This window comes from Danio aesculapii, chromosome 7, assembly GCF_903798145.1.
Source record: "Danio aesculapii chromosome 7, fDanAes4.1, whole genome shotgun sequence".
NCBI lineage: Eukaryota > Metazoa > Chordata > Actinopteri > Cypriniformes > Danionidae > Danio > Danio aesculapii.
In genome coordinates, this window is record NC_079441.1 from 23,358,905 (window position 1) to 23,373,775 (window position 14,871).

The 14,871-nt window shown below is 34.6% G+C and overlaps 1 protein-coding gene across 1 annotated transcript; it reads left to right on the forward strand.

Moving 5' to 3' along the window:
• Positions 1-1,541: 1,541 nt before the first annotated feature.
• On the forward strand, positions 1,542-14,239 carry naa40 (N-alpha-acetyltransferase 40, NatD catalytic subunit). Its single transcript, XM_056461342.1, has 8 exons — positions 1,542-1,907; positions 4,717-4,812; positions 4,925-4,977; positions 5,070-5,165; positions 5,606-5,764; positions 9,144-9,227; positions 9,328-9,405; positions 13,263-14,239. The coding sequence occupies exons 1-8, from the start codon at positions 1,902-1,904 to the stop codon at positions 13,402-13,404; spliced, it is 714 nt and encodes a 237-aa protein (XP_056317317.1). The 5' UTR covers positions 1,542-1,901; the 3' UTR covers positions 13,405-14,239.
• Positions 14,240-14,871: the final 632 nt, after the last annotated feature.

The following is a 14,871-nucleotide window of genomic DNA, read 5'->3' on the forward strand; positions in this document are numbered from 1 at the left end:
ATTTTTATTGATATTTTTTTCTCTGCGATATATATTGCAATATAATTTCACTAGATGACTTACATAGCTCTATTTACAAAGTGATACTTGGAATAATTTTGTAGGGGAGTGAAATATAAATATATTTTTATGTAATTTATCATACACCTAAATCACATTCATAAACACAATTGAGCAAATATTAAAGTCAAATAAACCATGATTTATGGTTTCTGGAGAAAGCAACAGTATTCAGGTACAGAAATTGAATAATCAAATGTAAAATAGCATTGTATAGTCTTCACCATATAAATGATTTAGTAAAATTAATCTTTATGAAACTTCTCTATGCACACTAAACTGTTTTAAACCCTCTTCAAATGAGCACACAGACACTGCAGTGACTTCACAAATCTTGTGTGTTTTGACCTGTGGTTTCTGGTCAACTGTAATCCTAACTCACATAGCATATCTTGCGAAGTGACTACTGCGAACGCACACATTGCGATATCGATGCTCAAACGATAAATTGTGCAGCCCTAATATATAACATACAGTGCTCAGCATATATAAGTACATGCCTCACAAATCTATCTTTCATTTTCATATTTTAAGGAGGAAGCTATACAATATTATATTTGTGCATATACATTATATTAGTCAGTACTGAAGCCAAATCTGGAGCTTATCCAAAAAAATACTTAAGATAACGGTCCAAAAACTAGTAGCCCAAATTTATGTTACAGAAGAATATTAAATACAAATTAAAAAATTTTTAGTTTTAATTTAAAAAAAAAAAAACATTTTAAGGTCAGCATTATTTGCCCCCTTAAGCTATTTATATATATATATATATATAAATATATATATATATATATATATATATATATAGATAGATAGATAGATAGATAGATAGATAGATAGATAGATAGATAGATAGATAGATAGATAGATAGATAGATAGATAGATAGATAGATAGATAGATAGATAGATAGACTACAGAACAAACTATCATTATACAATAACTTCAGAATTCAGAAAGAGCTTTATTGCCAGGTATGTTCACACATACAAGGAATTTGTTTTCGTGACAGAGCTTCTACAGTGCAACAGAATTACAGAGACAAGACAAAAAACAGATAATAAATATATTAAAAAACTTGCCTAATTAACTTGCCTAATTACCTAAATGCCTTGAAAAGTATCTATTAAAATATTATTTACTGTCATTATGGCAAAGATAAAAGAAATCAGTTATTAAAAAAGGGTTACTAAAACTATTATGTTTAGAAATTAGTTTAAAAAATCTGTTAAACAGAAATTGGGGAAAAATAATTCAGACTTCAACTGTACACACACACACACGTGTGCAATGTTAAAGAATGTTAAAATTGGCCATTTTCCAATTTACCAGGAGAATCTACGACAACTTGCCACAAATTTGACTTATTTGCCGTTTACTTCCATTTATAGTCACAGCTCTAGGTCAGAGCATACCTCTGAAAAGTGAGGAAGCATGCGGTGAGCGCTTGACCTTTAACCCCAAACCCTATGTCGTCATTTCCCCAAGACTCAGCGGCTAATGCCCAATGCTGCTGAAAGGGAGAGAACGAGTGAAGAGAGGGAGGGAGGAAAGGAGAAGGAGATAAAGAAAGGGAGAGCAGAGCGCGGAAATTTCGTGGCCGCTTCTTGGCGCGAATCTGGCAGGGGGGAAAACAGAAGCGAGCCGCCGTCGCCCGTCGTTTTATAGATGGTTGTTTTTGACGCCGCCAGTCCCGCGAGCCCTTCTGTTATCGCAGCGCTGCGTTAGCATTTTTAACATTCTTTACCTCAGACCACATCTCATCTCCACATCTCTAACTTCTTTAAAGCGTTTTAGAGTGCAGTAGTCGCGTCAAGCTGGTCCTATAAAACCTGCACAATGGGGGTGAGTTTGTCTGTCCATGTTGTGTGTTGTTAGCTTTGCTCTTGTTTGGCTTTTGATAAATGCGTGCGGCAGTTTGAACAAAGACTGATGGAAGCAAATCATGATGCCCGGAAAGAGAGACACGGAGGTAAACGGCGGAGCTCATAAATAACGAGGGGGTGGTGGTGCAAAATTTGGTGGTTTAAAGATGCCCGGGTCCCTGGTGGATTCCTGTAGTGTCCACTAATGTCCTCCTCAAATGGTTTCTGGCTATTTTTTTTCAGATGCCTCGTCGAATGCGCCATTTCTTTAATATTAAGCTCAACAAAACACCGATGCATTTGACACCGCAAACTGTTGCTGTTTTCGCCTTCATCCGTCTCCAATAGTCGATGTATTAAAGTCATACGAGGACTGGGTCAGATATAAGTATCGTGTGTAAACCATGTGTTTGAGTTTCCTCATATTTTGGCTTTTTTAATTAGCACGATGCCAGCAGCCACTGTGAGACAGCCTCACACGACAGCCTGGATTTAATAATACACACTTGTTTCTGATATTAGTCAACTTAATGTACGCAGCCCCCAATCGACAAGCCCTGAAAACTGTTCATCACCACGTGCTTTGTGTCCTCAGCACCTGTTTCCTGCTTTACTTCTCATGAACATACCTGAAGCTAAAAACAAGCTTGCTTTATGCTAATTATTGGCTTTTGGTTTATTTACATGATTCATATGTGATGCTTTTTAAAATATAGGATATAAATGTGCACATTCATAGATCATATGATGTAGTCACATATGAGCAATTTCAGGATTATGGATGTGACATTTTCAGTAAAAAATTAAAATATAAAAGCAAAGTATGTTACATTATAGTAAAACTTTTGTTTATATTTTCCTAAAAACTAACCACAGAGTTATGGGATCAGAAAAATGTCAATCTGTAAATGTTTTTTTATAATTTAAATGAGGAAAATATACATACATTATGGATGTGACTAAAGAACTCTGCGAGTGTACAACATAGTTTGTAGAAATTCTGTGAATTGAACTGCACAACTCAAAAGAAATAATGCTAATCAAAAATTAGAGTTGGCTCACTATAGAAAAACATGATTGATTTGATTTGACATTTTTTTGCATTCATGAAGAAAAAGTTCATTATGGATGTGACAGATATGAAATTGCCACTTCGGTAATTCATATATAATTATTTTAAAACATTGACAAACATTTGAGTGTTTTTACAGTTCTATAAAATAGAAGCCTACACAAAAAAACTAGAAAGGTTTTCGCTATTTTGATGAAAACTTTATTTTTTATATGACATTTACATGAAATTGCTCATTTGTAGGTATGAAGATAGTTATGCACACATTGTTATTATTATGTGATGTGTTTTGAAGGGAACATTTTTGATTTCTTGTGTTGGATGGATGGTTATGTGGATATTATCTAGCCATTTTGATTTTGACATTTTAGTTAAAATAAGCCAGACAGTATGGGTAGTTGGTTGTAAATATTATTAAGTGTTTAATTCCACAAATCTTTTGGATTTAATTTTGTTATTTTATGTACTCTGGTCTAAATGTCTAAGAATGCTAGTAAAAGTTTCATAACACCTTAAGTAATTTTCAAATTTGTACTTGTGATCTAATAGTGAGCAACATGTATTTAGTCATGTGATTCTGGTGGTACGATAAAAATATCACGGTTTCACGGTATTGTGATTACAGCTCTAAAATATGTTCTTTTTAAATGTCTGGATAAAGCTACTTTTTCCCCAATTGAACACAATGTTTTATTTTAAGAAACGTTTAAAATATTTTGTAACATTAAACATGTCAGGCAAAGTAATTCAAATATTAATTCGTTGACTTCTGCTGTCTTCATTAGTTTCAAAAGCACAGATTTCTTTACAATTTAAAATGGCATCTTTGGATATGTTTTCTGCTGCAGATACTGTTGTCCTAAAAAAAAAAACGTAAAATAAAATCTTACATATACAGTAGGAACGGTATAACAGAATATTTTGGCAGTTTTAAAACCTTGACTTTTCCAAACTTTTTTGGTAAACAGTTATTGTCCCATGCCTACATGTATTTACACATAATTGATTTGGTTGATGTTTGATTGTAAGCTCACACACATTAACTATTGTTAACAAATAAAGTTTGCATTTATTGACGGAATATGTAGTTATCAATGTTGTAAATGGTGAAATGAGTTCAGATTAATGAATGCGGGAGAAGTATTTTTATTTTTTGTTGGGTAAAAAAGTTAGAAAAATAAACCTTATTGTTAACTAATACAGAATTCTTAATGTGACAATTTTGTATTAATATTATCTGTAATATAAAATTGCTTTTATTACATATTTTGTTAACTTATACAATAAACAAAAGTAAATCACAGATTTTCAATTTCTTAATTTAACCAAGTCACATTTTGATGCGTTATTTAATATGTATTTTTTATGCAGCTTTATTGTAATAAATAGGGAAACGGGTGAAAATGTTGAAAACCTTTAGCTGTAAATCAGCTCTACACAAGACAATAGTGTAGTTATTCAGTGCTCTATTTCAGTGATCCAGTAATTTTCAGAACCCACTCTTTGTATATTCATATCATATATTTATCACCCTCTGCTCTCTAGACACATTTATTGGCGGTCAATCTGTTGGCTTTGTTCACAGTTGGCTCTGAATTTTCCCTAAGAAGGACTCAAGGTTTTAATACATAGTATGAATTTCAGAAGCCTTTTCCCACCAGTTTTTTTTTTTTATCCCCGAGGATGGTGTTTAACAGTGTCTCCATTTATCATTTAGCGAAAATCAAACCGAGCAAAGGAGAAAAAACAGAGAAGACTTGAAGAACGGGCAGCTATGGATGCAGTGTGTGCGAAAGTGGAGGCAGCCAATAAGGTGCTCTTTCTAAATGTGACCAGTTGTCCTAAAATAAAATGTACAAGTGTTCAAATTTCTGCAAGGAAATATTAAGCTAAATTACCTCATGTTTTATTTTGTTTTTAAACAGCTTGAAGATCCTTTAGCTGCCATGCCAGTGTTCAAAAAATATGACAGAAATGGGTATGCTCCCCTTATTTTTCCATTCTGTCAGACGTCGTAGTCTATAAAATTGTAAACTATCATGATTTCATGAGTGTCTAAACCTGTCACAGGCTAAACCTGCAGATTGAGTGTAAACGGGTTACTGCGTTGAGTCCAGATACAGTGGAGTGGGCCTATGAGCTGACCAGAGCCAACATGCAGACGCTGTAGGTATTAAGTAAATGAGAGGTAATCCAGCATCTTGTATTGTTAGATGTTACTGTGCTTTATTCAGATGCTACTGAATCATGCTTCATTGAGAAAGTGATTTGAAGTCACTTTCTGTTTGCAAGTGATATTTAACATTGACTTGAAAACTAAAATTGGGATGATTTACTTGTCTGGTTGCAAACACATTTTGTTTTTCTTCCGTGAATGTAAATAATAGCAGAAGAATGATTATTTTGGGTGAACTGTCTGTCCGTTTAAAGCTTATAAGGGCTTTTCTACAGCTGGGCATTTAGCCGTTTTCCATGCACAGTGTTTCTGTGAACTGTTGCTACAAGCCTGTGACTAATGTGCTTGTGCTGTTTGCTTCTGAGAAATGTTGGTGCTTTTGTAATTCGTGCCATTTTTATAATGTTGAATTGTGGCATTGTTTTGGCAGATATGAACAGAGCGAGTGGGGATGGAAGGAGAGGGAGAAGAGGGAAGAGATGAAGGACGAGAGAGCCTGGTATCTGCTGGCCCGTGATGCTGACTCCACACCTCTAGCCTTTTCCCACTTCCGATTCGATGTGGAGTGCGGAGATGAGGTGTTATATTGGTAATGATTATTACTTATCACACAGAAAGCCTCTGAATTTTTGTGTCTCTATTAGGATTGCACCTTTTAGTACCTTTTTTCTGATAATATTAGAGATTTTTTTAAAATTATTATTTGAATCAGTAAGTGTATTTTACCATTTTTAAATTAAGGGGATTTTACACAAGTATTTCAACAAAACAGAAAAGCTTTTAAGTGCTTTGTTAAAATATATGAAAAAGCGGGTGTTTTTTAAAACCATACCATTGTCAGCTTTGTGTAAACTACAAAAATGCAGTTTTGGGAAAACTGTGACACTGCTTAAGCTTATTATGCATTTGGTGTTTAGGCATGTAAAACTAAAACAACAGTGGCAGACTACAGGTCTACATGTATGCAGACGCGTGGTGTTTCTTTACAAAGAAATGCATTATGCAGCGTTTTTACTTGTTGCTGATAGGTATGGATGTGGAAGGTTTTTACAACGTTGTTCACTGTTTTCAGTCCATTGTGTAAACGTGCACTTTAAACACTCATTTAAAAGTTATTTTTGAAAACCGAATTCACAGGAAAATTGATCTGATTTGTGTATTTATTTGTTTAAGGTTTTTATTTAAATGAGCTGGAATCACGAAGCATTACCTAAATGTAATTACTGCCAAGCTGCTCTTACCATGAAACGTATTTTGTTGGAATATGGAACTTTGAATGCCATTTGACAATTTTTATAAGGAGACTTTTAGACATTTAAAAAAAGGTTCACCAGGAAGAATCTTGAGTTATATATAAAAAATTTAACTGAAAAATCATATTTAACTTTAAATATTTGTTTGTGAATTTGATTTATTTCTATTTATATATTTGCCTAAGTAACTTTTTATTGTAAAACTAATTTGGTTTATCATGTAATATTTTTATGTATATCAATTTTGCCATGAAATAGCCATAAGTTGCTGATGTGGCAATAAATAAATAATAATTTGAATGATCTGTTTTAGCCATTAAAAATAACTATTGTTGCTGACATGGCATTAAATAGAAATGTATGTTATTCAAAAAACAATTATGATTTATTTTAATTGTGTGAAGTTTGTGGCTCAAATTTACTAGTAAATTTATGGATTAAATTAGCTGCACAAAGCCAAAAAAGTGTGTATGTTGGTTGCTTCACAAGCTTCTAAAAGTGTTTTCATTTACATTTATGAATTAGGCAGAGATTTTTGTCTGAAGGAACTAATTGTGCATCAGTAGCATACTTTCTTATCTTCATGCACACACATTTTACTGAACTGTTCTCCTTTTAATGATTCCAGAAGACTTTTTATGAAATGAACTCTCTTAAGGACATTTTTAGCAAAGTGACATCAATAAAAAATGTATAATTTTTTATCCTGTATTAGCTCTAAAAATCTTATTTTATCCCCTATAACTCCTCTAACTCCTTTTAACTCCTCATGTTGCTAGTTAACACACTCAATGCATTTTTTTCAACACATCCCATAATTTCTAAAATATCAGCCTCTACCAAATGGCTGATATGTCAGTTTATGGTAAAAGTATCGAAATTTATACATATACTATGAAAATCAGAAAATATGAAGTGTAAGATCAATTTATTGATATGAAGTATGCCATAAAATATTTACATTTTGAGATTCTCATTTTACTTGTTTCCTTTTTTTTATTTTTTTATAATAAAACCAAAATCATGTGTAGTAGTGCAACAGGATTATGTTTGTTTGATTTATTTTTGTAAACCAACAATCCTGTGTGTAAACCATTATTTAAAACAGTCATTTTTTTAATTACTTTAACAGTCATTTATTTAAAACAGTCAAAATATGGTCAACCATTTGGTAAAGCGGCAGTCAAAAGGTGAAGTATTCATTTGTTTTAGATTTATTTTTATTTTTTATTGTATATTTATTATTGAAATGTTATTGCCTTGATAATAGCCTTTGTTGCTGACATGGCATTAAATAAAAAATACAAAATTACATTGTCTTCATGCATATGTTAATTTAGCTTGAATATGATTATTTTTTCTTAGATGAGGGTTGTTAAAATGGTTCATTTAAAAAGTGTAATATAAAATCTTATATATATATTTTAGTTAACCTTTATTGGTATATTGCTTGTGCAATGCACATTGACTATGTTTACATGGACACCAATAATGCAATTAAGACAATACTCTGATTAAGTGTTAACCACGTAAACAGCAATTTATGAATAATTTAATCAGATTAAGGTCATAATCGAACTAAACAGAAATCGAATTAAGACGTGGAGTATGCCGATTTTAGTCGCATTATTGAAGTGCAGTACAGACATGTAAACACCTTCATCGAATTATTACTGTCATGTAGGACTTTTCGCCGCGTTTTGCGACAGGATAGTCCACACACACACGGCTGTTTGACACTCTGCACCTACCCAGTCAGTGCAGACCACAGACACCTGCATCGTGAAATGCAGAGGTTTTTCCTTCCATTCAGTGTGCTGTATGAACTTCCATTTAAACAACATTTTTCCAGCAGTTCATAGTTGCATCCAATATCTCGTTTGTCACGGAGGGCGTGCATGAAATGTTCCTGAATAAAAGTGAAAGTGCCAAACTGCTGTCAAAGTCGACAAATTAAACGAAACACCCGAAATTGCATGAAACTGGAGGAAATGCGGATATTGTGATGACGCAATGACATTAATCGAATTATATGCTGCAACATGTAAAATTGGATCATGAAAGAAACACTCAAAAAGCAACTTATGTAAACATTTTAATCATATTGTTGTCTAAATTAGATAAAAGCAAATCATTTGAATACTGATGTCCATGTAAACGTAGTCAGCGTCAAAGCAGCTTAAAATAATCAAATTATTCAATAATTTTTTAGGACATAAGTACTTTTTGGGAGTACTGTTAATGTTAAACATTTACTTAGTTTTTGATTTAAATATTTCATTATTTATTTGACCCACAGAAAGTAAATCGTACTTGCATTTTGAACAGATTGAATGTGTTGTGCAAAATAATCATCAGCTAATTGATATCTACCAAATTTGTGATCTTGTAAGTGTAATATTGTGTAGTACCCGTCTAATATTCTCACCTCTTTTGTCTGTCACTCTGTTTTATTTCTCTAATTTTAAATATAATTCTGACTGTGTCTATTGCTCTATCATTCATATATCTGTCTGTCAATCTGTCTGTCTATAATAGAAGTATTTCTATCTCTGTCTGTCGGTCATTAAAGCCATTGTTTGTATGTGTAGGAAGGCTTCTGTCTGGTGTGTTATTTTTGCAGTGTGTGACTTCACTGATTCTCTGAGTCATAAAAGACTCTTGCCCTCAGAGATTGCTGTTTGTTTCTCACTGTTTCTAATAATGTCTCCTCAGTTATGAAGTGCAGTTGGAGAGCAAAGTCAGACGGAAAGGCCTGGGGAAATTTCTCATCCAAATCCTCCAGCTTATCGCCAACAGGTACCACAACAAACACTGCTCTCAAGGATTTCTTTTTCCCCATTCATTGCTTTTACCAGAAATTAATGGTTGTCTTTTTGTCTTTTCAACTTTGTCCCAGCACGCAAATGAAAAAGGTCATGCTGACAGTATTTAAACACAATCATGGGGCTTACCAGTTCTTCAGGGAGGCTTTACAGTAAGACCTGTCCTTCTGCACTCACTCACACCTCCTGTTTCAATAATCAACCAATCACTTCTAACTGCTTGTTAAGCTCTGTATATTTTGAATATACTTTCTTGGTCAATCGCTTTAAATTCTCTCTCTTAATAGCCATCTATGACCACTTTTTAGTAATTTCAAAGCAAATCTTTTACAATATCAAGGCGTTCACTACAGTATCTGAACTTGCTGTTTTCAAGATCGTTTCTAGAAGATTAGGGTATGGATTTCAGACCTTGCTAATTTACTTTAGACATGATATAAATATTATGATCTGGATTTTCAGTATTATTCAGAGTTTATCAATCACTCTAAATTCTCAATATGTCTGTCCTAAGGCAGGGGTGTCCAGACTCAGTCCTGGAGGGCCGGTGTCCTGCATATTTTAGTTTTAACCCTAATTAAACACACCTGAACCAGCTAATCAAGCTCTTTCTAGGTATACAAGAAGTTTCAGGCAGGTGTGTTGATTTGAAGTTGGAGCTAAATTATACAGGACACTGGCCCTCTAGGACAGAGTTTGGGCACCCCTGTCTATGCAACAAGTGTTCTACAAAGGGGACTCCATAGGATATTCCGCCATGATTTCAGATTGAAGGGAGCCTATGTGTTTTTCATTCAATTGAAGTTTTAGTGTGTAATGTGAAAGTATATTGTGTTTATTTATGAAGGTATATTATGTCACACTTCTCTGGTAAGGCGCTGCAGGCAATGCTGTAATGAATGAAATCTGTCAAAGTTAAAGCTTTCTCATGCTCTGGAAGGGTGCAGTAAAGAAGTGGCTAGGAAGGAATGCACACTGCATAGGGAACGTATCAGTCAGAGCACAGATCATGCATGGAGCAATTCTAACAAGCTGGTTATCAAAATCAGCTGTGTTAAATAAGAGAGACATGAAAAATATGCAGATTGGTGGTACGCGAGGACCGGTATTGAGAAACGCTGGTATTATTTCAGTACACTGAGTGTACAGTAGTCAACATTTGAAGTGGATAAAAAAAGTAGAAGGGTAGGAAACTACTCAACACTCTTCTTTTCTTGAGACAATTTTGACAAGCTTTTTAGGTCCACTTGAAATGTTGACTACTGTACATTAGTACCGTTTGTTTGCTGTTCGATCTGGAGACTGTGGCTGCGTCTCAATCAATACCTTTGTTCAGTAGTCAGTGCGCTGATTTGGGCATTGGCCATTTTAAGGGCTGTCTCAATCGCAAGATCCCTCCAGTGCATGGAAAAGTCAAACGGAATGACAAACAAGAAACCTTTTTTATGAAAACAATGCATTATTTATTTTTAACATGAAGGAACCTGGCTAGAGGGATTATGAAAAATCTAGGAACCATTTATAATTATTTAATGGTTGAAGTGATGCTGGCAGTGTTGGGGGAAAGTTAATTTTGAAAGTAATGCATTACAATATTGAGTTCCTCTTAAAGTAACTAGTTGCGTTACTTGGTTTTTATAGTAAGTAATGCGTTACGTTACTTAAGTTACTTTTGAATTACTTTCTATTACTTTCTATTTTCTTTTCTTAACTGGAGTTCTGCAATTAACGACATGCTGTATAATCTACACCTTCATTTACTTAAAAAAAAAAAAAGAAAAAAAACACATCAAAAAAGGATATTTTAGGATAATGTCATCTGAGAACTTCCTGAGAGCTATACATGACATATATGCAGATTAATGAAAGTTTAAAGCAATGTGTTTGTTACTTTTGTACTATTTGTTTTAAGTAAAATCCCTGTCCATTGAGACTATAATCCCCTTTTCCTTGTCTTTTGATGTGTTCAAAATAATGAACACATTCTCTCATTGACCACGTGATTCATTGTGACTACTTTAATTGTCATTCATTCATTTTCCTGTCGGCTTAGTCCCTATATTAATCCGGGGTCGCCACAGCGGAATGAACCACAAACTTATCCAGCATATGTTTTATGCAGCGGATGCCCTTCCAGCTGCAACCCATCACTGGAAAACATCCATACACACTCATTCACACACATACACTGCAGACAATTTAGCTTACCCAATTCACCTATACCGCATGTCTTTCGACTGGGGGGGGGGGGGCTACCAGAGGAAACCCATGCCAACACGGGGAGAACATGCAAACTCCACACAAAAATGCCAACTGACCCAGCCAAGGCTCGAACCAGTGACCTTCTTGCTGTTAGGCGAACGTGCTACCCACTTTTTCCTTTTCAAAAAAGTAACTCAATATTAAATTTTTTTTAACAATTTTTTTTTTTTAAGAAATTAGTTACCTTGTTACTTAAGGCTGATTTATACTTTCACCTGGCACCGTGTCGCGGGCCTCCACTAACTGTAGACGCACCTCGCGAAACAGACGTGGCTTTTTTACTTGATGCATTCGCCGTTGTGATATTCTTTAAAATGACAGTGGCCGGTCGAAAGAAACCCACCATAAAATTAGACGGATAACCAGAGAAGTAGAAAGTTTCCAGAACTACGTCATATCATTAATATTTTTAAACTAATTATTTTTTGTCATTTTTATAATTTGTTTTAATGATTAAGATTTTTATAAGCATTCAAGATATTTTAAATCAAACTTTGATGCATCACTTTCTTTTGTTTGTATCTCGGACAGTTCTACCTAATAAAGTTAAATATCAATGACAACAGAACATTGGTTGCTCTTTTTAATATGACAAGAATAAAAGCCCAAAAAATACACTTTCTAAACAATATATACTGACATTTAGCCCACTCCACAATTCACACAATACAGTCTGGATAGTTTGTGAACTCTGCTTATATGCCAAGGCAATACATGTCCAACATTCCTGACTATTATCACCAATAAGGCCTAGAAAAACAGGGCATCAGTATATTGTAAACCGATAGGTTCAAATATTCTTTTCCAGTTATCAAAGAAATAATGGAAATAAGAAATAATGTTACTTCATTTTAGTTTTGTAACTATTAAATTGTAAAACCTATGAATGGAGGAAAAACATATTCTGTAATTGTGTATTAAAACCACCCGGGTCTCCACTTTTGCCATGAACTCTCTCTTTTTGGTTTTAACAAACTTATCCCTCAAGTTTTTCTAAACATTTTAACAACAACTTTCCTCCTCTCCCACTGTTGCAATTTCTAACCAAGAATCATTGGTCATCTGGTTATCCCTGTGATCACACATGGACCGATCATAAGGATGTCTGTGCAGTCGTACCTGTTTCAGACAAAATCTCTTCAAAATGATTCATATTCAACTCAAATGAAATGCGGCAATACAGTTCTACAGCAGTTCGCTCGAGTCTCAAAATTCTGTCCGCTCTGCCAGCTGAAACCATGTCACGTGCTCCCAAATTGAGCCTCCGCAAACTCTTGCGATGACGCCACATTCGGCGCACGGACTCAAGTGCACTAGCGAACGCGTGGAGTATAAATCAGGCTTTAGAAAAGTAATATTATTACGTAACTTGTTACTTGGAATGCGTTACCCCCAACACTGGTTGCTGGTATGTGAAACAATGAAATTATATTGCTATAATGTACTTTTTAAAAATATAGTCAAATGTATATATGAAAATGAATAGTTCTGCGGTTGTTTATAAACTCCAGTTTTGATGATGATGTACAATGATCCTGTTCTCATGTCACACTCAATATGTCCCAATGTGTAATGAACCAAGCTCATCACTGCCAATATTTGTGCACATGACCTACTGAGGACCAACTTCAGGAGCTTGGGTGCGCATTGAGCCACACATTGTGACTCAATGTCAGACTTGACAAGCGAATAGAGCCAAGTGTCCCAGTCGACTGCCTTGTGTATTCACTCATCTGAACTCTTCCAGGTTTGAGATTGATGAAACCTCACCCAGTATGTCGGGGTGCTGCGGCGAAGACTGTTCCTATGAGATCCTGAGCAGAAGAACGAAGTACGGCGAGGTCTCGGGCCACGCACATGGAGGCCACTGTGGAGGATGCTGCCATTGAGAACCAGTCTGTTCATTCAGAGCTTCCTCGTCACCCACAATCCCCCATATTCATCAGCTAAAACCCCCTTTATGCTTGCTCTTGGTTTGTTTTAACTTATAAAGCTCATTGGCCATTTCATGTAATAAGCGATAGTGTGCTGTTTTTGGGTTTCCTAAAAGTATGAATGACAATAAAAAATAAATGGCAGTAAGGCCACTGTGAGCCAGATGTACCTTCTCTCACCTCAGGTGTCTGAAAAGAGCCTGTTTCGCTTATACATCAGCTGTTTTGTTACCGCAGTGGGTGAATGCAAGTGTTGGTCACAGTGGTTTTTACGGCCATTTGATTCTCTACCACTTTTCAGGGTAAACGCGTTTTAACTAAAAGCTGAAGTTTGCTTCACACGTCGAGAAAAACTACAATCTGTCCTGTTTGTAATTCATAATCACTGAAGCTAGACTGTCTCAGGTCATTCAACTTCAATATTTTATAACGGCGACTATTAGGGGAATTGATGGATGAGGATTATATCGGCATTTGATTTGATAAAGAAGTTGGCATGTTAGCTAGTGTAGAAATATGCTTTCATTTTACTTTGTTTTTTTTATTATAGCATACTTTTATCATGTCATTACTGTATATTTCCATTTTTTTTTCTCTCTCTCCACTGTATATAATCTGTTTGCCATGTACATTTTATTTGCCTTCAGAGACATTGGAAAAATGATATACAAAAGTTTAAAACAGTTTGAAAGATGAGTGTCCTTGTCTTGTGCTCTCGTTGAACTGAAACGAAAGGTCATTCCTGCTTTGTGTTTGATTTGTATGCATCAAATAAAGGAATCTTGTTTGATGTTCAGTGGTTTCATTGCGCCTCAAACGGATTTTGTATAAGCTGTTCTTGGCTGTTTAAATTATTAGTAAAAAACCCGCAATGAATCATGCTGTGAAAATCAAATCCGCGCACTCTGTTTTATTAAGAATAGCAGCTTTGTTTGAGTTCTTTGAACTTCCTATTAAAGTAAAGACAAGAATCCTCAGTATTTTGATGTTTATTTCGTTGAACGGATAATTAAGGGCTAGCAAATGCATTTTATTTTACAAACCATAAAAGAAAGGCATCTATCTCTGCATCTCTCTCTATATGTGTGTACACACACACACACAGTTGAAGTCAGAATTAATAGGGCACCTGTGATTTTTTTTTTTTTTTTTTTTTTTTTTTTTTTTTAATTATTATTTTCATTATTTTTAATATTTCCCAAATGATGCTCAAAAGAGCATTTTTATTTTTAAAAACTATTTTAAGCTCAATATTAGCCTTAGCCCTAAAACAATATTCTTTTTGATTGTCTACAGCAGTGTTTCCCAACCCTGTTCCTGAAGGCACACCAACAGTACATATTTTGAATGTCTTCCTTATCTGACCCATTAACTTCAGGTGTTGGAGTCTCTTCTAATCTTCTGATGAGTTGATTCAGGTGT

Excerpts from the sequence above, each read along its gene's own strand:
- naa40 (XM_056461342.1), top strand. Across the intron at positions 5,765-9,143 it reads GGAGATGAGGTGTTATATTG|TTATGAAGTGCAGTTGGAGA; the intron begins GTAATGATTATT and ends ATGTCTCCTCAG. Across the intron at positions 9,406-13,262 it reads TTCTTCAGGGAGGCTTTACA|GTTTGAGATTGATGAAACCT; the intron begins GTAAGACCTGTC and ends GAACTCTTCCAG.